General features: G+C 39.7%; 1 protein-coding gene across 4 annotated transcripts in view; it reads left to right on the top strand.

Moving 5' to 3' along the window:
* The window catches only part of CDK14 (cyclin dependent kinase 14), a 673,880-nt gene that overhangs the window by 477,033 nt on the left and 172,288 nt on the right, over nt 1-24,559 (top strand). For all 4 annotated transcript variants that reach the window (XM_043967180.1, XM_043967183.1, XM_043967181.1 and 1 more), the window contains one exon: nt 10,697-10,760. In XM_043967180.1, coding sequence (XP_043823115.1) covers nt 10,697-10,760 — 64 coding nt within the window. The remainder of the gene's footprint in view (nt 1-10,696; nt 10,761-24,559) is intronic.

Here is a 24,559-nt window from a genome sequence, read left to right as displayed (position 1 = left end):
TGCTAACCCTTTTCATCTTTTCTGTTGCCAACATTTACTTTCTCATCTACCCGCATTAATGATGTTTACTTTTCTTAATTCTATAACATTAAAAATCTGAAAGAGGTTTTGAGAGATTATCTCGTGGAAATAATCTCATTTCCTTTAGGTAGATAAATTGACAAACTTAAAGATTTTTGAAATGACATTGTCAAGCCTCTAAGTGATCTATTTGATTTTCTCTTCTTACAGTTACTCCATATGTGGTAAACTACTCAAACTGTTCAGGAATAGCTTGCTTTCCGACTTTTCCAACTCCAAGGTTTTTCACCAAAAAAAAAAAAAAAAATCGATTCAGGTTCCTCGATAATGTGCGGTGTAGTAGGAACCAGCTCTACTCTTTTGCTATCCGTTCGCTCCCTCTGCTGGTAGTTCTTAAGTATAGCTGTACAGTTCTTTAAAAATGGTGCAAACTCTCCCTGAAAAATGCCTACAATCATACATAGTTAGAGCAGGGTGAATTCACAAACATCATTCAGCACAACTCTCTTATTTTAAAGTTAAGGGAACCAGGACCTAGGGAGGTTAAGCAATTTGCCTAAATCCATGCAAGAAATATTGGTAGAACCAGGATTCCTACTCTTGTCCTCTGAGTCCAAATCTAGTGTCCTTTCCATTCTATCACACAGCCTCTGTTAAGTGAGTGTGTAAGGAAATGTCATTACCATCCCCATAACTGAGGAAATTGTTTTTCCCCATTTAGTTTACAGCCCTATGGAATATGGAAATGAAAAATGGTTAGCCAATACGTTCTCAAACAAGATGTCCCCCTGCCAATCTCCTGGTGATAAAGAACTGCAAATTAAGCTTTTATTAATATTTCTCCCTCTTAGGAACATAATTCTGCTTTCTCCCTGTGTTGCAGTGACCTTATGGGTGACAGTATGTCTTTTTGGCCAGAGACAATGCCAGGGCCATTTCCCTGCCCCGATCCCAAGACTCAAAGCCTACCATGTTTGTGAGTGCCTCTGGCCTGTGACTGTCTCATCCCTCTCACAGAATTGTTGTGAAGCTCCAATGATAAAAAGCACATATATAAGTACTTTGAAAGCATGTAGACCCATACAAAGCCATAGTCAGGAGTATTTTCTTCTTTTCCTTTTAAAAAAGAAATCAATAACCTTTTTTTTAAGCACATTAACTTCTGACTATATCTCTCTCACTTCTACCCAGAGAACCTTTATAACAAAAATGTCCAAAACAAACAAACAAAAAACAGTTCATTAAACCAGTTCAGACATGGAACATATTTGTGAAATATATGCAACATTTTACATCCATCCTCCCCCTCCTCTGCAGTGAAAGGTAGCAGGTACATTTTCTCAACTCTTCTCTGGGTCTAAGCTTGGTCAGTATAATTGTAGTGACTGCTGCTCCACCCCACCCTGTATTTGCCTATTGAATCACCCAGGGGATTCAAGGTAGTTGGTACATCCTGATTCCTAAAAACTATACCTCATGTGTCTTCAGGTGTGTTTTCCCCTTTAATAGCCATTTGTCATGATTAACTCAGAGAAAAGACATTTACTGAAGTGGAGCATAAACACAGTAACAAAATATTTTCTTCAATGAACCAAAGATACATTCTCTCACAAGTACATACAGCAACAGTGGGAATAATGGGCATACAGAGTATGCTAATAGAGGCATACATGCTGTGGATGTGAGTAGCCAAGGCAACTCACACTCCCAACACTGAAGGGCCTGAGAGCTTTCCTTTTCTCATGATATCCTTTACTACTCTCCCTGAAGATAGCATCTTTCCTAGACAGGTCACTGTGCTGGACTCCATGGGACTGCTTAACTCAACTCTGTAACTAAATTCTGTGGGGCCCTGGGCATGGAATCTCCTAAAGAGAGATTCGAATGAGGAATACAACAATGTATACTTAGGTACATATCAGTTCTGTGCTTGTTTTTCAAGCATATAGAGAAGTTTAGTACATCTGTGGGAATGGGAGGGAGGGAGGTGGACCAGGAAAGACCTTAGAAGATGAGATTTGAGCTAAGTTTTGAAGAAAGCCAAAGGAATAAAGAAAGTATATCCTTCTTGTCATGGAGGACAGAGAGACAATGCAAAATTTCATACACAGGTGATGAGATGACAGAGGCAAGAAATAGCTAATAGGCCCTTGTAGCTGGATCTTAAGAGTATGTGGTAGGGAATAAAGTCTAAGAATATTAGAAAGGAAGGAAGGGACCAAATTGTGAAGAGTTTTGGGTGCTAAACAGAGGACTTGACATTTAATTCCAGAGGGAATAGAAAGCCAGTGGGGTTTACTAAGTAGGAGTTTGACCTGGTTATACCTTTTCACTTTAGCATCTAAGTGGAGGATGGATTATAATGGTGAAATACTTGAGATAGGGAAACCAATTAGACTACCATAATAATTGTCTAATTGGTTCAAAGGTAAAAATGAGGATATTTGGCCACTATTTAGATGGAATGAGCTGCATAAAATGAAAGTGAGGCTGTGATCCTGGATGACTGGAAGGATGGTGATATCTCTGCAGTAATAATAAAGTTTGCAAGGGTAGGGAGAAGTGAAGTTTGAGATAAAGTTAATAAATTCTGTATTGACCATTTTGAGTTTGAGGTGCCTGTGAGACATCCAGTTCAAAATGTTCCAAGGTCAGTTGGCTTTGTACTGATGCTCTTAAGGGAGATTAGAGATGGATATATAGATCTGGAATCATCTGCCTAGAAATTATAATTGAACCTATGGGAGATGATGTCATCACCAAGTCAAATAGTTTAGAGAGAAAAGAGTTGAGAGCTCAGGATAAGACCTTGGGATACCCACCTTTAGTGGACATGATGTAGTTGAAGATTCAAGGGAAGAGGGTGAGAAAGGCTGTTAACATAGATAGAAGGAGACCCAGGAGAAAGTCTAGAGATGAAAGAATTGCAAATTTGGGTCAAGGAAGATGAGAATTGAGAAAAGCCCATTAGATTTGGCAATTAAAAGATCATTAGTAACTTTGAAGAGAGTAGTGCCATTTGAATGATGAAGTGGGAAAGCAGACTGCAGAGAGTTTAGAAATGAATGCAATGAAAGGAAGTAGAGACATTTAATGTAGGTCACTTTCTCAAGGAGTTTAGGCAAGAAGCAGAAGAGAGATATAAAACAGCTAGTAAGAATGTTAGGATCAAGTGGCTATTGGAGCAGTATGAATCTAGGCAAGTCATTTAACCCTATTTGCCTCAGTTTCCTCATCTGTTAAATGAGCTGGAAGAGGAAATGGCAAACCACTCTAATATGTTTGCCAAGAAAACCCCAAATGGGGTCATGGAAAAATCAGATACAACCGAAAGGACTCAACAACAGCAAAGGATCAAGTAGAATTTTGTTTTTTGTGTTTATTTTTTTTTAAGATGGGGACAATATGGGCATGTTTTTAGGCAACAAGGAAACAGTCAGTACACAGGGAGATGTTAAAGATTAGAAACAAAGTTGAAGAAATTATTTGTAAAAATAGGTGAAGGAGTTCCACCAAATTCCTTTTATGATGCAAATATGGTATTGATACCAAAACCAGGCAGAACCAAAACAGGGGGAAAAAAATTATAGACCAATTTCCCTAATGAATATTGATGCAAAAATCTTAAATAAAATATTAGCAAGGAAATTATTGCAAGTGATCACCAGGATAATATACTATCACCAGGTGGGATTTATACCAGGAATGCAGGGCTGGCTCAACATCAGGAAAATTATCAACATAATCAACCACATCAATAAGAAAATTAACCAAAATCATACGATTATCTCAATAGATTCAGAGAAAGCTTTTTGACAAAATAAAGCACTGATTCCTAATAAAAACACTAGAGAGCTTAGGAAGAGGTACAGCTTTCCTTCAGATAATAAGCAGTATCTACCTAAAACCATCAGCAAACATTATATGTAATGGGGATAAGTTAGAGGCATTCCCAATAAGATCAGAGGTGAAACAGGGATGTCCATTATCACCTCTACTATTTAATATTGTACTAGAAATGTTAGCTTTAGCAATAAGAGAAGAAAAAGGAATTAGAATAGTCAAGGAGGAAACAAAACTTTCACTCTTTGCAGATGATATGATGGTATACTTAGGGAATCAACTAAAAAACTATTTGAAACAATTAACAACTTTAGCAAAGTTGCAGGATATAAAATAAATCCAAAAAATTCATCAGCATTTCTATACATGACCAACAAAGTCCAGCAGCAAGAGATAGAAAGAAAAAATCCATTTAAAGTAATTGTAGACAATATAAAATACTCGGGGGTCTACTTGCCAAGACAAACCCAGGAACTATATGAACACAATTACAAAACCCATTTCATACAAATAAAATCAGATCTATGTAATTGGAAAAATATCAATTGCCCATGGATAGGCTGTGCTAATATAATAAAAGTGACAATTCTACCTAAATTATTTTACTTATTCAGTGCCATACCAATCAGACTACCTAAAAATTATTTTATAGAGCTAGAAAAAATGATAACAAAATTCATCTGGAAGAACAAAAGGTCAAGAATATTAAGGGAACTAATGAAAAAAATGCACAGGAAGGTGGGCTAGCTGTACCAAATCTGAAGCTTTACTATAAAGTGGCAGTCATCAAAACTATTTGGTACTGGCTAAGAAATAGAGTGGTGGATCAATGAAATAGGTTAGGCACAGGAGATACAGTAGTAAATTATTTTAGTAATGTACTATTTGATAAACCCAAAGACTCCAACTTCTGGCATAGGAACTCAGTATTTGGCAAAAACTGCTGGGAAAACTGGAAGATAGTATGGTAGAAACTAGGCATCTTACACCTTCCACTAAAATAAGATCAAAATGGGTATATGATTTAGACATAAAAGATGATACCATAGGTAAAATAGGAGAGGAAGGAATAGTTGCCTCTCAGATTTATGGAAAGGAGAACAGTTTATGGCCAAACAAGAGATAGAAAATATTATGAAATGCAAAATGGGTGATTTTTATTACATTAAATTAAAAAGGTTTTGTACAAACAGAAGCAATGCATCCAAAATTAGACAGGAGACAGAAACCTGAGAAACAATGTTTGCAGCCAATATTTTTAAAGGCCTTTCTGATAAAGGCCTCGTTTCTAAAATATATAGGGAACTAAATCAAATTTATAAGAATGCAAGTCATTCCCCAATTAAGAAATGGTCAAAAAGATATGAATAGGCAGTTTTCAGATAAAGAAATCAAAGCTATCTATCGCCATATGAAAAAATGCTCTAAATCACTATTGATTAGAGAAATATAAATGAAAACAACTCTGAGGTACCACCTCACACCTATCAGATTGGCTAATATGACAAAAATGGAACATAATTGTTGGAGAAACTATGGAAAAATTGGAATACTAATGTAGTGTTGGTGGAGCTGTGAACTTATCCAACCATTCTGGAGAACAATTTGGAACTATGCCCAAAGAGCTATAAAGCTATGCATACCTTTAGACCCAGCAATGCCATTATTAGGTCTTTTTCCCAAAGAGATCATAAAAAAGGGGAAAAGACCCACATGTACAAAAATATTTATAGCTGCTTGTTTTGTGGTGGCAAGGAATTAGACATTGAGGGGATGCCCATCAATTAGGGAATGGCTGAACAAGTTGTGGCATATGAATGTAATGGAATACTATTCTACTATAAGAAATGATGAGCAGGCAGATTTCAGAGAAACCTGGAAGGACTAACATGAGCTCATGCTGAGTAAAATGAGCAGAACCAGGAGAACATTGTACACAGTATCAACAACATTGTGTGTTGATCAACTGTGATAGACTTGACTCTTCTCAGCAATACACTGGTCCAAGATAGTTCCAAAGGACTCATGAGGGAAAATGTTCTCCAAATCCAGAAAAAAAGAATTGTAGAATCTATATGCAAATTGAACCATACTATTTCTACTAATTTTTTGTTTTTCTTTTCTGAAGTTATTTCCTTTTGTTCTGATTCTTCTTTGTTTTTGTTTTTTTGTTTTAGTGAGTCAATTGGGGTTAAGTGACTTGCCCAGGGTCACACAGCTAGTAAGTGTTAAGTGTCTCAGGCCAGATTTGAACTCAGGTACTCCTGACTCCAGGGCTGGTGCTCTATCCATTGCGCCACCTAGCTGCCCCCCGGATTCTTCTTTTACAGCATGAGTAATGCAGAAATATGTTTAGGGATTGTACATATATAACCTATATTGGATTGCTTGCTGTCTTGGGTAGGGGGAAGGGAGGGAGAAATATTTGGAACTAGAAATCTTATAAAAACAAATGTTGAAAACTATCTTTACATGTAACTAGAAAATGATAAAATACTTTTATGATTTAAAAAAAAAAACCAGAGTTGAAATGATAGTGGGAGTAATCTGCTGGAGAAAATGGGAGGGGACAGACTCCAAGACATATGTAGAAAGGTTGGCTTTGACAAGGAGAAGGGACACCTCTTCTTTTTTTTTTTTTTTTGCAGGGCAATGGGGGTTAAGTGACTTGCCCAGGGTCACACAGCTAGTAAGTGTCAAGTGTCTGAGTCCAGATTTGAACTCAGGTCCTCCTGAATCCAGAGCTGGTGCTTTATCCACTGAGCCACCTAGCTGCCCCCAGGGACACCTCTTCTGAAAGGAGCAAAATAAGCTAAAGTGGGGCACAAGAACAAGGGATATTTTCATACCTGAGGAATAAAACAGAAGTGAAGATTATTTAACTAAGGTCAAACAGAGAGTAAGAGACAGAGCTGGGATTTTGTTCCAAGGCCACTAACTCCAAATCAAGTACTCCTTCCATTATACCACACTGCTTTGCTCTGTAGCTGGGATGCTGAGGTCCCAAGAGCTAAAGAGGCTGGCCCAAGGTTATAGACCACTGGGTGGTCAGATCGGAATCCAGGCCTTCCTCAATTCCAAATCCAGCCCTCAATACACTAGGTCAGGGATGCCTCTTACTTTAGAGATGGCTCTATGTGCAAGCAGGGCTAGAAACCTTGGCTACCACTAAAACCTTACAAAGTCCCTCCAGATAACTTAGAGATCACCTTCATGTCAGTTGACAATCATTGATACATCAGTGCTAGGCCCTTTGTCAAGAACTTGAACTCATTTCCTTAAGTTCTTTAGTGTATCAGGGGGACTTCCCTTCTCACTCTCTTTGGGAGCCCCCTCTACTTCTTAGAGCTTGCACACACACACACACACACACACACACACACACACACACACACACACACACACACTTCAGAATGGGATATACTCTTATTAGGAGTGAATGGAAAAAAATGTCCGGGATCCTGACTTAAAAAAAAAAAATTATTTAAAGGACTCCCCCCCACTCCCACATCCCCACCCCAACCTGCAAGCTCAGGGATTGGGGTTTGTGGGGTTTTTTTTTTTTTTGGTTTGTTTGTTTTGTTTTTGATTATTTATTTTTTTGCAGGGCAGTGAGGTTTCATTGACTTGCCCTGGGTCACACAGCTTGTAAGTGTCAAGTGTCTGTGGCCTGATTTGAACTCAGGTCCTCCTGAATCCAGAGCCGGTGCTTTATCCACTCCACCACCTAGATGCCCCCAAGGATTCTGTTTTATTTAATATGTGGGCTATGGCTTGCAGAGCTGTGCTTCTCCAAAGTTCTTCACCTAAAATTCAGCACCTCCTTCAAGTGGGACATTCCACAAGACAGCTGTGTGTGCTCCCAAAGACTGAGTCCTCCTATCTCCTCTGCTAATTCTATCTTTTGCCCACAAGACACGATTATCCAAATTGTCAATACAGAAGAGATTCAGATGAATGTGAGGTGAATTAAGCTTCTAGATGTAATCCTATTGTCTCCACAGTCCTTCCTGCACATCCTCCTCCTTTCCTTGGTCTCCAGTCAGAGAAGTGAACAAGGAGGAAAAGGACAAACATTATGTGCCAGGCACTGAGCTAAGAGTGTTATAAATTTTTTTCAATCTTATTTGATCCTTACCGCAACCCTGGGAGATAAGGGCTCTAATGATGCCTATTTACGGTGGAGGAAACTGAGGCAGACAACAGTTAAATGACTTGCCCAGGGTCACATGGCTAGTAAGTGCTAAGGCTGGGTTTAAACTCAGGTCTTTCTGACGGCAGGACCAGTGCTCTGTTCTCTATACCACCAAGTTACCTCCATGAGACTTTTTTTTAGTGCTATTGATCTAGTTATATTAAATATAATAATCCTTGAAGTATATCTGGTCTTCAGAACTCTTCAGGATTTCCTCATTTGCCTGATAGCAACAACATGGGGATGCTTAGCTACAAAGACCAGAAGTGACCCAACCATGATGGCCAACAGGAAGATATGAGAGAACCAATGAATGATACTTTTTCAATTATCTGGAAAGTGGAAGGCACCACAGAGCTCAGTTTAGGTCCCACCCACCCACTCTCCACCCCCCAAAAAGTCACTTCCTTCAAAGAGCTTAGATTATATTATGAAGTAAACACACATCAGTGTATATGTGTGTATAAAATTATATAAATAGCTAAAAATAGAGAGAGAAAAAATAGAGGGCAAAAAGAGAGATAACCAAAGATATATAGAGGTAGATAGAGAAGTAGAGAGAAAAGAGAGATAGAAATAGATTATAGCCTTAGAGAGTCATATACATAAATTTGTTGTTATTGTTATTCAATCGATTAGTTGCATCTGACTCTTTATGAGAGCATTTGGAGTTTTCTTGCAAAGATTCTAGAGTGGTTTGCCATTTCCTCTTCCAGCTCACTTTACAGATGAGGAAACTGAGGCAAACATGGTTAAATGGATTGCCCAGGGTCACACAGGTAGGAAGTATTTGAGGCTAGATTTGAACTCGTTCTTTCTGACTACAGACTCAGTGCCACTTAGTTGCCTCATGACATAGGTATAGATGTAGATATAGATATATAATACCAGTTAATTTAGGGGAGAAAGGCACTAGTAACTAGGGGAATCAGGAAAGACCTCATGGAGGAAGTGGTACTTGAGCTGAGATTTGAAGGAAATGAGAGATTGCAAGGAGGGACAGGAGGGAGGTCATTCCATACATGGAGGACAGACTATGGGAAGCCTTGGTGATGGGAAGTGAAAGATTATGTATAAAGCACAACATGTAGACTGGTTTGACTGGACCATAGAGTGCGTGAGGGGATATAATGTGTAAGAAGTCTAGAAAGGTAGATTGGAGCCAGAATGTGTCTATGAATGCCAATCAGAGGAGTTCAGATTTGATTCTAGAGGTAATAGGGAGCTACTGCCATTTATTGAGCAGGGCAGGAACAAAAGTTTTCTCTGGGGGAGGTCTGGGTTTGCTTGTTGCTTCTTAATTCATTTGGTTCCATCTTGTCAAATGCTCAGTATTTTCTATAAGAAGAAACCCCTTATTTTTGGTTAGTTGTTTACTTTTATTATTAATTGTTAAATTTAACTTTTTGTTTGTTCGTTTAAAGATGTTACCTTCTGGGGGCGGCTAGGTGGCGCAGTGGATAAAGCTCCAGCCCTGGATTCAGGAGTACCTGAGTTCAAATTTGGACTCAAACACTTAACACATACTAGCTGTGTGACCTTGGGCAAGTCACTTAACCCCCATTGCCCCACAAAAAAAAAAAAAGATGTTACCTTCTAACCCTGAAATTCTGTAATTCTCTCTGATGAAGATGACTCCCCTACAATCCCAGGTTAGGCCACATTTGTGTTACAGAAAATGAGGAAAATACTCTTAGAGCTATAAATGGAAAATATTCTAACATCTATAGATAGAAGAGACCCTAGAGGTCCTTCAGTACAACCCCCTATCTTACAGATGAGGAAACTGAGGCCTGAGAGGTGAAATAATTGACCATTGGCCCCACAGGCAGTAGTGAGCAGCAAAACCTACATTCATTTTTCAGTTCTTTCTACCCTCTTTCCACCCATAAGCCTTCTCTTCAGTCTCTACACAATGATTTTAGGTGCTTTTGGGGGGTGTACCAAGTAGAGATCACCAACATAAAAGTTCCCATTTCCTATAAGAATATGCTCATTTGTCAGTGACTTTCCCTCTTAAAGGGTAAACTGTGTCAGAGCATTGGAAATCCACACATTCAACCTTTTGGGTGGGATGATAAAAAGAATATGAAGATTCATATCTGGAGGAGAAAAACCTTGATGTGTCCTTGTTACATATTTTAGCTTGATAAATAATTACAGTAAAGAATGGTGAGCCATTCAGCTACTCGTTTTAATCCTTTGAAGCATCAGGATGCCCAAACAGAGAGGATTTAGGGAAGTAGATATCAGAATTCTTAGGACGCATTGGTCAATGAGGTGTGTAACTTTGGAATGAGGTATGAAAGCTTCAGAAAGAACCCCGTGGGATGCCTACAAGTTGAGTAACCCTGACAGCCCTTGGTTCAATGCCCAGACTGACTGATCAGGTTTAGATGTGATTTATAAAGCCCAACAAACATAGCTTTTCTTACCTCATTCGAGGATTTCTTAAATTACAAAGACTTATGTCTGGGGAGGCACGCTAGCCAGGTTTTGCTTTCGCTCAAGTAAAAGGGTAATGGGAAGAGTCCAGGGTCTCATAACACATTGCGTCTAATGTTCTTGGACACTTGAGGATTCTGAATGCTTCAGAAATATTAACCATTATTCTCCCTGTCTCCTGCTTTTCAACAGGTTCTTGGAACACCCAATGAGGATACTTGGCCCGGAGTCTACTCTCTACCACATTTTAAGCCGGGTAAGTTTGTTTAAACAGCTACATCCTCTTACATTCACCACACACTATAAACCTTTCCCCACAACCTCACATCAAACCTCAAGTATGTTCTAGTCCTTTTGTATGTTGGGGATCTCACTGATGTTACATCATGGCTTTTAGAAGGGACTGCCACACCAAAGTAGATTGGCTAGCATCTCAGGTGAATTTGTTCCTCTGAGTGTCTGACCCCTCGCTAAAGTGGCTGGTTTTTAAAACTATCATGCTTCTCAGTCTTGCATTCTACTATGTGATTCTGTTTTCTGTCTCCATTTTTTACTCCATCAGGGTCTGGGTTGGCCTAATATCTTTGCCCTTCAAAGAAACATCTGTTTAGTTTTACAGTCATCACCAATTGTACCAGGCTCCTCCTAAACTGGACACATCTGAAGTCAATTCTGCTTGATGATGAGACTGGGTTCTATACCCACCATCCTTAACGCATATACTACTGCATCTCAATCCTTCTTAAGGAATGTATCCTGGAGAAGAGAGAAAAATTGACCTGTTTTTTTCCAGAGAAAATTCTTGAGAAATCAAGCCAACAGACTCTGATTAAATGCCTACTATGTGACAGGCACTTAAGCTGGGCTTACAGAAAATGATAGAAAGTAATCCCTCTTCTTCTTCTTCTTCTTCTGCTTTTTTTTTTGATGAGGCAATTGGGGTTAAGTGACTTGCCTAGGGTCACACAGCTAGTAAGTGTTAAGTGTCTGAGGTCAGATTTGAACTCAGGTCCTCCTGACTCCAGGGCCAGTGCTCTATCCACTGCGCCACCTAGCTGCCCCAGTAATCCCTGTTCTTGAGGATGTTCGCAGTCATAGGCTAATGAGGGAGAAAGCATGCAAACATCTATGCATAAAGAAGATGTGCAGCCCATTCCAAAAGTCTTACTGCAGTTGGAAGCTTCAATAACTTAAATACATTTGGCATATAAGCTTTAAAAGTTTAAAATAGCACAAGGACTTTTGGCATACCCCATATGCAAGATAAATTAGAGGTGATCTAAAAGAGATTATTCTAAGATTAAGGAGGTTTGGGAAAGACTTCTTGCAGAAAGAAAATTGACCTTTTCTTCACTCGAAGAAAACCTGGAAAGGTAGGAGGTAGAGATAATGAGGGAGAGAGTTCTAGGCACTGGGGACAGTGGGAAGGTACAGTGTTTTGTGACTAGCAAGGAGGCCAGTGTCATTGAGTCATAGGGTACATTTGAGGAATAATGTGCATGAAGGCTGGAAAGGTAGGAAGGGGACAGATTGTGAAGTGATTTAGAAGCTAAACAGATGGTTTTATTTGATCCAGGAGGTAATGAGGAGCCACTAGAGTGGATTGAATTGGTGGTAGGGGAGTGAAGTGGTTAGGCCTGTGGTTTCAAAGCAGGATCCCTTGATGACTAAGTAAAGGACGGGTAGGAGTGGGGAAGGACTTGAGGAGGGGAGGCCAGCCAGAAGCTATTGACAGCTCATCAGTCCGTAGGGGAGAGCTAAAGAGTGACAATCTGGTGGCAAAAGAAGTGACAACTTGTTTTCATCACAGCCAATTTTTCTACCTATGGATGAATGCATAGTTCTAAAAATAAACTTTAAAAGAAGGAGTAAGAAGCCGATTAGTGTGGCTTTCTGGGGGTAATACTCAAAATACTGAAATACATTTGTTTTCTCATCAATTTGGATCTTTCTTCCAGTGATAGAGATTGCAAGCCCTCCCTACCTGCTCACCTTGTGCCACATCCTCTGCATCCTCCCTAAGGTCACCACACTCCTGTGCTGCTGGCCCTCCTGACTCTCCCCCACTATTGCAAGGGTACCAGTGGAGGGCTCTGGATGTCCATCTGGAATCCTTACCTTGGATTAGCCCTTCTTCTCTTCCCTAGTCTTTGTTTCCCTGGTGACATCTTGTACTTCTCTTCTTCTTCCGAGTCCCTCAACACTTCTGTGCCTGCCCATTCGACTGCCATATGCTTCTTTGTTGCCCTTTGTGTCATATTCTTTTTTTTTTTTTTTTGGTGAGGCAATTGGGGTTAAGTGACTTGCTCAGGGTCACACAGCTAGTAAGTGCCAAATGTCTGAGGCCAGATTTTAACTCAGGTCCTCCTAAATCCAGGGCCAGTGCACCACCTAACTGCCCCTGTGTCATATTCTTTATTGAGTTTTTCAAAGATAGTTGTGGTCCATGGCTCATATTCACAAAATGACACTGGTCAAATGTATAATTTTTTTTAAGATGCAGCTTGCTTTCCTGGTGAACCTTGGGGTCATTAACCATAGAAAAATCTTCAAATCATAGAAGGCAAGCTATTCAAACTTTTGAATAGTTCTCATCTCTTAAAAGATATTCCTAAGTAACTTGAGCCACAATTAGTTCTCCCTCTCTCTCTCCTCTCCTCTTCTCTTCATTCTTCTCCCCTCTCCTCCCTCTCAGTTTTTCATTTCCATCTATTTCTTTCTTCTTCTCTCCCTCTCTATTCTTCTCCCTCTCACCTCTACCCACTCTCATTCTCTTCTCTCTCTTACTTTTTTCTCTCTCCCCTCTCTTCTTCTTCTCTCTCCTCTCCCCCATCTTTCTCTCTCCCTCTCTTTTTTAGCTATCAAAACAGAAATTTTATGTCTACATGTACACATATAATGTTATATAAACATGTGTATATACACATAATGTTTCTGTTTTGATATTTAAATACAATCGCCTTTTTTAAAAGGGTGAGTGTGTCCATACTATTTCTTTTGTTTTGGGTGCTGTTGTTTTTGGGGTTTTTTTTTTGAGGTTTTGCATCACTGCTCTGATTTTTTCTCTTGTAACAGGATTAATGCAGAAATAGGATTAATGTTATTATGTGTATATATATATATGTATATACATATATATATATATGGATATGGATATATAGATATAACCTATATCAGATTGCCTGCTGTCTGGGGGAGGGGGGAGGGAGGGGAGGGAGGGAGAAAAATCTGAAATTATTAAGCTTGTATAAACGAAGGTTGAGAACTATCTTTACATGTAACGGAAAAATAAAATACCTTATATGAAAAAAAAAATAAAAAAAATAAAAGGGTGAGCGTGGCATTGCAAAACTCAATAGGACAGAGATGCCATCCATTTCTTAAAGGCTGTCACAATTTTTCTGGCCAGTAGGTGGCAGTCATGAAGCTTCCCCTTCTCATAATCCACTCAGCTCAGCAGTGTCTCTGAGATTCTGTAGTTGTCTTTTTAATTATTTTTTTCAGGAGGCCCAAAAGGGTTGGAATTGGACAGTCAATAAAATACAGTGAAATGAGCTATTTGTAACATGGTTCTTTTGTTGGGGATCTTTCTCCTTTTATCCCTCCGCTATAAAACATGGATTGTGAAACACAGACCCACCATAAAATTGCTGAGAACAATTGCAAGGAAGCTCTAAAATTACCCAATTCTGTGAAAGGCAAAGGGGCTATGGATAATTTCTGTACAGGAGCCAACCGTCTTCCTTCTCTCCTTGTCTCTCTTTTAGGGGGCATAGGAATAAATTAGTGATCCAAACGGATGGCTGAACTGAAATGCTATTTTTATCCTCCTTAACTTGGATTGTTTTCTCAAAGTGGAGACTGTTCTGTGAACCCTTTTCTTCCTCCTGCGCTGCCCCAAGTATTCTTTTTATTTATTTAATTTTTTTGGTGGTGCTTTTGCTGAAAAGTCTTAAATGGCCTCTATGTTCTGAGATACTTTAGAAGTCCTGCAGATTTAGGGAGATGTGAATAAATAAGAAACATTCTCTGTCTGATCAGCGCATTTCAAAGTCAAGTACCAATGAAGTGCACCATGCTTGATCAACTTTCCCAACTTGGAAACCTGAAGTTCAGCATTTTTTTTTTAATGTGTTAAGGTCTAAAGTCCTAAGTCTCAGAAGAGAAACAGAGTGGAATTGGAAAGAAAAGACTTGTCTGTAAAATGAGAAGATGAGATCAAATTATTCCTGAATTCTGTTCAGCCTTGGAAGAGATCCAAGTCAGATCAGATTTAGCTTCATGTCATTCTTTGATATCATTGATATCTGAATATATTATTTGTCTCTTTCGGTGTGCTACCATTAGGGATCATATAAATGAAACTAACAAATGTCTAAGACAGTGTTCCTATAGCCAGGAAACACACTTAACTTGAATATACGGGAAAGAAGTTTAGCAAATGTTAATGCTGTTAACACATATGGGAGCAATGTTAAGTTTTCCTCATGTGGCAGTGACCGAAGGTGATAGAAAGACACGTGACTAGAATGAGTAAGATGAAGCATGTAATAAGAACCTTGATGCACAGGAGTGAATGTTGTCATCATGGAAATGTATGAATGTAAAAGATATTCTGGTCATGTTGGTGAGTGAGGGGGAGAAATAAGAAGTGGATAACTTCAGCACTCTCCTGATATTGTGACTCCAGTTACAGAAGACCCCAGTATATTGAGTGGATCCTCTGTGGTGAGCTAATGGCAGCATCTGAGCATGGGATGTATAGACAGAGATGGTTTGCTATCTGCCTTATTGGAGGACATGTCCAAACTGATGAGACCACACATCCATTTTAGTATAAGGCTCAGGGGCATCAGGAAAATTGTATATTTAGAGGCCGTGGGGAATCTCTTGTCTCTAATTAGTAGTGTGGCTTTTGTGAAAGAGGAGGAATGGAGGACTATGGTTGAATCGATATGTATCTCTTCAGTCTTCTTCTGCTTGAGAGAAAGAAAAAAAGGTTAGATCTTGATCTTGGTCTATCAATGTGGACATTGTTCCAGGGATGGGATAGGATTATAGGATCGTATATGTCGAGAACTGGAAGAGACATTAAAGGCCATGATGGCAACCCATTTTACAAGTGAGGAAACTGAGGCCCAGAGAAATGACCTGCCCAAGGTCACACAGGTTGTAAGTGATAGAGCCTTGATTCAAACTCAAGTCCTCTTACCCAAAATCCATTGCTCTTGCCACTCTTACCATGGTGTAGCTTCATAGTAGGAAGGGAAAAGAAAAAACAGACATTTATTAAGTACTCTGTTAAGCACTTTACCATCCTTGAAGATGGGCACTGTTATCTTTCCCATTTTATATTTGAGGAAAGCAAGGCAGATAGGGGTTAAAGTACTTGGCCAGGATCATATAACTAATAAATATCTGAGGGTGGATTTCAACTCAGGTATTCCTAACTCCAGCCCCAGAACTCTATCAACTTGTCACCTCATTGGCTAATCAGTAGGCCTAGATGTAGAAATTAAGGGATAAAAGAAAAGGGTTATTTAAAACGTTTGCTTAAGAGGAGAAGGGAATTGGGGCAGCCAGGTGGTGCAGTGGAAAAAGCATCGGCCCTGGATTCAGGAGGACCTGAGTTCAAATTCAGCCTGAGACAGTTGATACCTACTAGCTGTGTGACCCTGGGTAAGTCACTTAACCCTCATTGCTCCGCAAAAACAAAAACAAAACTTAGGAAAAAAAGAGGAGGGAATTAATTAGTTACTTGTAGTAGTGAAAAGAGAGATGGTTATTTTTTTCCTCAGCATTTAATTAGTATCATATAACCAGAGTGTACTAGGGAAGGTAAGAAGGAAGCAGGTATTATGTAGCTTTATAAATATTATCTCATTTGATCCTTACAACAGTGCTGGGAGGTAGATGTTATTATCTTCATTTTACAGATGAGGAAATTGAGGCAAACAGAGGTTAAGTGATTTGCCCAGGGTTATGAGTGTCTGATGCTGGATTTGAACTCAGGTCATCTTGACTCTATCACACAAACCCAGGTTCGTCTACAACTGCCCTGTACTACGCTATGAGCTTTCATTTAAATGCTCGTATGCGGTAGATACTCATGAAAAAGAAAAGACCATAGCCATTGTATAAAAGCGGGGCGGGGTGGGGGGGTGGAGTATGGTAGAATTTCTGGGCCAATACTGATTTTATTATCACCTCTTGAGTTCTGTTAGATTTTGACAAATGCTTCCTTTTGTTGTTTGAGACTTTAAAGATTATCCACTTTTTCTGATATTTCTATTGGGTTGTGGGGGGGACATACCAGTAGAGTTTGGTTTTATTAATGTTCCAAATGAATTGATAGTTCTGGTGAGAATGCTCTTCATTTGTTATGATCTTGGCCTTAAATTGAGTTAACACTCTTGCTTCTGACATTCCTTAAACTAATTATACAAAAGGTCAGTTATTTTTCCTTGGGTGTACTTAACACAGCAAAGGCAAAATGCACATTTTGAAAAGAAGCTTTACTTTCCAGATTCCTGACCATCCCTTTTGTTCTAAACTTGGGCAGTTTTCTCTAGGGATACCCTGAACAAAGAGCATGGGGAGCACATCTTCTGCAGAAAGGAAGTAATTTGGTTCAAACAAGCAAAGTGTATAAATATATTGATAAAATTTATATCCCCCACTAAAAAATGAATGATTAGACTATGGTTGAATCGATATGTATCTCTTCAGTCTTCTTCTGCTCTGTTAGACTCACATTTATTTTAACTCAGTGTTTCTCAACTTCAGCTTATTCCCATAGCAACCGTACATCATATGCTGCCCTGATTGTCCCTAGCTCTGACTTTAAAAATGCACATTAAAGAGGCTAACCTGAGAACTCTAGGTTCTACTGGATTCAACTATGCCTTTAAATTTAAATCCATCCTAAAAGAAATAGGTATTACTGCCCTCCCCTCCTATTGGAGGAGAGTAGTGGTGCTATTCTGCTTAGAATTCCATTGCCTCCCTACTTCTCTCCCCCCATGATTTTGTGGTTCATGGTCATTTAAAAATTGGCATCTTCTAATACACTGGAGTCTCATTATAATGCTGTCCTCAGGGTGCAGGCTATGGGGACCACCTTTGAGGTTAGAGGTTATAATGAGGTCTTTTTAGCACTTCAGTAATTATAGTCACATGGATGAGTTTCAAGGCAGACCACCATCCATACTCTATGACAGCTAGTGTAGATAAGACTCTGTGGTAGAAAGCGTCCTTGTCTTTTTCTTATGTCCTTGCATTTTATTACCAAATCCATTCACAGGTTAGTTATTTTTGTTCCTAATAGTGATACCTATTTCAGAGTGTGGGAAGACAGGTAAGATGGTAAGATGTAGGGAACTACATTTTACCTGCTTATAGTAAATACAGGGGCATCATCAGATACACACCTATATAAATCTGTGAATAGATTTGATAATATACATACATATTTACACACATACATGCACACATGTATTATATAAGTAGATATTAATATAGGCACACATATACACATGTGTATATGTATGTGTACATGGGTGTGTGTATACATGTGTGTATGTACACACATGCACACATATACCCCCTTAGACTTTAGGTGTGTGGATATCAAAAGTTTCAAAGAAATGGTTGGTGTAATCAAGAGGTCTGAAAGTTAAAAGATTGATGGAAGGGTTACACCAAAGAGATTCTGATTATTCACTGTGTCATTATTCCCACCAAAGATAAAAGGGAGTAGGAAGGGCATCTAAACAGTCTGGGCACCAATACCTTTCCAGTGAGCTCATGTTCTTAAAGCACACATACAAAAGATGAAAAAAGCAAAGCTACATCTCCAAGGATGGACTGTGAGTTTGGGAAACTGCATATCATGTCAGACCTTTTCAATATTCTGGTTAATTTTTCTGAATTGTTTCCCTCCCCCTATTTTAATGCATTGTTATGAGGGCTTGCTCTTTGGAGAGCATGGATTATGAAGGCTTGTTCTCTGGAGAGCTTAGGAAGAGGGTTACATTAGGAAATTCAGATGATTTAAAAAAAAAAACAAAAATAATCAATATTTTTTAAAAATAAAGAACAAACCATGTCAGCCCAAGTCACTGAGGGTTATCAGACTGGTAGATGAGTGAAATCATATAGTCTTAATACACTTCAATCCCAGTAAAGTACTTAGTAAAAGGTACTAATAAGTATTTATTGGATTTAAATAAATTGATTGGTATCCTTGTTTTTCTGTATGGTATTACAGTCCAGTGGACTTTGAGATTGGTGGAATGACTATTTCCCTGAAGTGAAGATCAGTGGTCAAGTCAAAACCAGAAGTCTCATCTAAGCTCACATGAGGCAGTGAGTTGGCTGGCATACTGGTTGTTGTGAGAAATAAATTATATGTAAAGTGCCTTACACACGTAAAGCTTATGTACATGCATATGTAAAATGATTCCCAAACCTTAAAATGCTATATAAAGGTTATTATCATTATTTTTATTGTTACGTGGTTTAAACCCCCAAATGGATGAGGCTGATTGCCTATGATACACCTCTCAGACTTGTCGTCGTAGTAGTAGTAGTAGTGGTGGTGGTGGTAGAAGTAGTAGTGGTAGTGGTAGTAGTAGTAGCAGCAGCAGCAGTAGAAGTAGAAGTAGCAGTAGTAGTGGTAGTAGTGGTGGTAATAGTAGTAGTTGTGGTAGTGGTGGTAGTAGTAGTAGTACCAGTAGAAGTAGTGGTAGTAGTGGTACTAGTGGTGGTAGAACTAGTAGAAGAAGTAGTCGTGGTAGTGATGGTGGTGGTGGTAGTAGTAGCAGTGGCAGTGGTAGTAGTGGTGGTGGTAGTAGTAAAAGTAGTAGTGGTGGTGGTGGTAGTAGTAGTAGCAGTGGCAGTGGTAGTAGTGGTGGTAGTAGTAGTAAAAGTAGTAGTGATGGTGATGGTAGTAGTAGTAGCAGTGGCAGTGATAGTAGTGGTGGTGGTAATAGTAAAAGTAGTAGTGGTGGTGGTGGTAGTAGTTACAGTAGTAGCAGTAGTAGAAGTAACAGTGGTAGTGGTGGTAGAAGTAGTAGTAGCAGTGGTGATAGTGGTGGTGGTGGTAGTAATAGTATCAGTAGAAGTAGTAGAAATGGAAGTAGCAGTGGTAGTGGTAGTGGTAGTAGTAGTGGTGGTAGTGGTGGTGGTGGTGGTAGTAGTAGTAGTAGTAGTAGTAATAGTAGTAGTAGAAGTAGTAGAAGCAGTAGTGGTAGAAGTAGTAGTGGTGGTGGAAGTAGTGGTGGTAGTAGTAGTAGTGGTGGTGGTGGTGGTGGTATTGGAAGTAGTAGTAGTGGCTGAATTGGTGGTGGTGGCAGCAACATTTATATAGTACCTATTGTATGCCAGGCACTATACTACATGCTTTACAAATATGATCTCATTAGATCCTCACAACAACCCTAGCAAGTAGGTATCATTATTATCCCTGTTTTATAGCTGAGGAAACTGAGGCAAATGGAAGTTAAGTGACTTGCTTAGGGTCATTCAGGAAATTAGTGTTTCAGAAAAGATTTGAACTCAGATCTTCCTGACCCCAGGCCCTGCACTCTATGTGTGCGCACTTGCACGTGTGCGCGCACACACACACACACACACACACACACACACTCACTCTATGAAAAAGTAATAGAAGAAAGGGTTGTTGCCCTAAGTGGATGAATGTTCCCCCAGAAAGCAGAACAGTGAGGTCACCACCTTCCTGTATGGAATGGAGAGGAGGGTAGGGGTGGAAACTGCTTAAATCATGTCTGTGACACACTAATGTCAATGGAACAGAGAGGGATGTGCTCACTCCTGGGCATCTGCCTAGTCTTTCCTTCCTTTCCCCTCCAGTCTCCTCCTCTTCTCTTTCCTCCTTTTCCTCTTCTCTCCTTTCCCCTCCCTTCCTTTCCTCCCTTTTCCCTCCCCTCCCCTCCTCTCCATTTCTCTCCTGTCTTCCCTTTTTCTCTCCTCCCTTTCCCTCTCCCCTCCTCTCTCTCACTTTAGCATTTCCTTTGTCTGTCTTTTCAAAAATCTTTATGAACTTGAAAGATAATGAGGTGATGGCTAAAGATATGACTGCATAATTTACACAGTTATGTAAATTATACCAGTGATTATGCAAATGAACATTGACCTTCAGCCTAAAGTTTCATACTCATAAAACCCCCAGTGGAAGCACTTTCTATATGCTCTGTCCAGACAAGGGTATCTAGGGTCTGTCATTGTCCCCAAGCCTCTTATCTGGATAATGTTTGTTGAACCTTCCTTCAATGACCTATTAGTGTAAGGTCAAAATAACCTGCTACTTCCCCACCCTCACCCCTCAATGTATTCTAAATTATAAGAAATCTAGCTCCTTAATTAAGGTTCATTATAGACACCATTTGCCTTGGAAATGAAATTTACAATACAGCAGAGTGCTACTTTTTATGTGTCATATAAGTACATTGGTCTCCAAACTCTAATGTATATAATAGAATCAATGTGCAATTAAGCAGCGTGCCCATTTTCTAAGATTCCGAAAATTTTACGACTTTAAAATGAAGTTGTAATAATGTTATTACAGCTTTGTTTTATGACTTGTTTTTATGATGGATTTAATAGTAACCTAATCCCTGATTATATCGTGTTCCTAAAGGAAAAACAAAACCTTTTTTTTTTAATGTTCAGATGCCAGGCACTGGCCAGGAAAGACCTAGTCCAGAGTAGGGGCAAGCCGACCAGACTTGAGGTCCGTTTCTCTGATTCCAGATTCCTTCACCTCTATTTCTTCTATAGAGCAACAAGGTCACCCCCAAGGAACATACTGCTCACCTACATGCAGCCCTTTACAAATATACACTGCCCCTCATTTAAGCAGAAAGGGGGAGTCTGTGCTTGAACAAGGAGGTACAAATAGGCAGGCCAAGTCCTCCTCCTTTCTCTACCTCCCTGGGCTACTGTCTACCTCATTTGTGGGTTCCCTCTTGAGTCAATTCCTACATACACTGGCTTCAGCCCTCCTACTCCTACTTGTTACTGCTGTGGCACCCCCTCTTCCTCCACTTTCTTCATCCTCCTAGTCAGGCTTTCTCTGATTTCCAAAGTGAAAATTAGCTAGTCTGATAAACTAACTCATTGTACTAATGAGCTAACAGGAGCAAGTTGTAGGAGCCTCCTGGGGGGCCCTCCCCCAGCCCCTTGTCCACAAATTCATTATAGATAACAAAGGTTTTCTGGTAACAAATTATTATGATTATGGCGACAAATGATACTTTCTCTTTTTTGAATTAAACAAATTATAGGAAATGATATTAAAAATATAAAGAGTTCAGAGGATGTTGGTATGAAATCTGACATCAATTGGAAAGGCATAGCCCCATATTGATACATGCAAACATACACAGTACACAGATACGCACATACATACACACATACAGACATACATGCACACATATATTTGCATTTTTGTTTTCTATGTTGTATTCACAGACATCCCCCAGTCCCCCCCAAAAAAGACTTTTCTCCCTTCCCTATCTTACTAAAATTTTTGATTCAGATATTTTTTACTATACCTGCTTCTTTTTAAAAACAAATTCCCTTTTATATTCACTAGAGGGCCTCCTCTAATGTCTTAGCAATTGATGACATTATTTGCTGATCATGAGAAGAAATTATTCATATGGTTGATGGAATTTTTTTTCCCTTTCCCCCTGGCTTTGTACCTGTCTCTCTGCCTCTCTTTCTCCTCTCCTCTCCCTCCCTCTCTCCTCTCCCTCCCTCCCTCCCTCTCCCTCCCTCCCTCTCTCTCTCTCTCTCTCTCTCTCTCTCTCTCTCTCTCTCTCTCTCTCTCTCTCTCTCTCTCTCTCTCTCTCTCTCTCTCTCTCTCTCTCTCTCTCTCTCTCTCTCTCTCTCTCTCTCTCACACACACACACACACACACACACACACACACACACATACACACACACCTGTAACTCTAATTCCTGATGGAATTCTAGAATTCTTTTTTTGTTTGTTTTGTGGGGCAATGGGGGTTAAGTGACTTGTCCAAGGTCACACAGCTAGTAAGTGTCAAGGGTCTGAGGCTGGATTTGAACTCAGATATTCCTGAATCCAGGGCTGGTGCTTTATCCACTGTACCACCTAGCTGCCCCTAGAATTCATTTTTAAAGGAGTTCTTTATAAGCCCATGAAAAAGCTAGATATTTAGAGGGAAGAAATCAACAACAAGTAATTTCTTTTTAAGACTTGTATAAATTTGCCTTGTGAAATTTATTTAGAATGCTAAATAAAAAATAAATTAAATTGTCCATTTTGGAGAACTTTGTACTCTAAGGTACACACACCTGTAACTCTAATTCCTGATGGAATTCTAGAATTCTTTTTTTGTTTGTTTTGTGGGGCAATGGGGGTTAAGTGACTTGCCCAGGGTCACACAGCTAGTAAGTGTTAAGTGTCTGAGGCCGGATTTGAACTCAGGTACTCCTGACTCCAGGGTCGGTGCTCTATCCACTGCACCACCTAGCCGCCCTCTAAGGTAATTTTTAAACTGTGTATTGGGAGACTTTTCATGCAAAACCATTTTGAGCATCATGTACTTATAGCTCTCACATCCTGACTCTAAGTATAAGCTGCATTTTGGCCTCTCAGCAGTGAGAACTGTTATTTACTGAGGAAAAGGAAAGAAGAATCCAGTGCCTTCTTCATTTGTGGACTTCTTGCTGACTTGAGATTTATATTGGCAGTTGAGTTCTGCACCTTTGAATTGGTTTCAAAAGATTTGGAGTAGTAAGCGTCCACTTACACAGTGGCAAAACTATAAACAATATTAGGTCCTGCAGATAGAGGCAGAAGTGAAACTGGCCCTGCTTTCATAAAACTTATATTTTAATGGAACAAACAACACACACATGAAAGAGTCGTACACGGGGGCAGCTAGATGGCACAGTGGATAAAGCACCGGCCCTGGATTCAGAAGGACCTGAGTTCAAACCGGGCCTCAGACACTTGACACTTACTAGCTGTGTGACTTTGGGCAAGTCACTTAACCCTCATTGCCCTGTGCAAAAAAAATAAAAATAAATAAAGAGTGGTACATGACTAATTGACTAAACAATAGCAACAACAAAATAATTATCTGCAGGAGAAATATAAAATAAGTCCAATATAAATAATTATCCTGTCATTCAAGAGAGAGCATGACTAGAGCAACTAGTTTGCTCAAGGGTATAATGATAAATATATAATATTTATGTTATAGAATAATATAGAATAGTTCACAGGACCATCCCAGGATGCTAGATTTAGGGCTACAGTGGGGGCAAGGTGCCCAGGGGGAGAAAGCAAGCCCAGCTTCTAGGTGGGGTTTGGACACTAGCTCACTTTGGGACAAAGCTCTTAAGCTGTCTAGCTAGATGCTGTCCCCAGCCTTCAGCCTTTTGTAAGGTCCCTCTAGCATTTAGAGCATGATCCATGCTTGGTCCTGAGTCAGAGTGGAGAGATCCCAGTACTGATGCAGAGCTGAGTGAAGGGCACAGACAGCCTCTCTTAGCCTTGTATCTAAACCACTCTAATGCTCACACCCACTAGGATGTCCCAACCCTGGGTCTGGCCAAAGAGGTAAGCGGCCTCAGAGGGAAGAAGGATGTTCTCTTTCTGGAGCCCAAAGAGCATCCCTGCTTGACTCTAGTGTACTAGGAAGCAGGGTGGATTTGTTGGTATGAGAACACACATCCCCTTAGGTTGATTAGCATATGGAAATAATCCAAAACAAGCTGTCACACAATGTGTGGATGCTGGTTAAACAATCAAGCACCACTCCCTACGAGGTGGTGTAGTGGGGAGAGTGCTGGGCCTGAAATCAGGAAGACTCTTCCTGAGTTCAAATCTGGCCTCAGATACTTACTAGCTGTGTGACCCTGGGCCAGTCATTTAACGTTGTTTAACTCAGTTCCTTATCTGCAAAATGAGCTGGAAAAGGAAATGATAAATCCCTCCAGGATCTCTGCCAAGAAAACCCCAAATGGGGTCACAGAGAGTCTGACGTGACAA

The sequence above is a fragment of the Dromiciops gliroides genome, chromosome 5 (assembly GCF_019393635.1).
Source record: "Dromiciops gliroides isolate mDroGli1 chromosome 5, mDroGli1.pri, whole genome shotgun sequence".
Classification (NCBI taxonomy): domain Eukaryota; kingdom Metazoa; phylum Chordata; class Mammalia; order Microbiotheria; family Microbiotheriidae; genus Dromiciops; species Dromiciops gliroides.
Note: the sequence above shows the minus strand (reverse complement) of the source record. Positions and strands in the feature narration are given on the sequence as shown.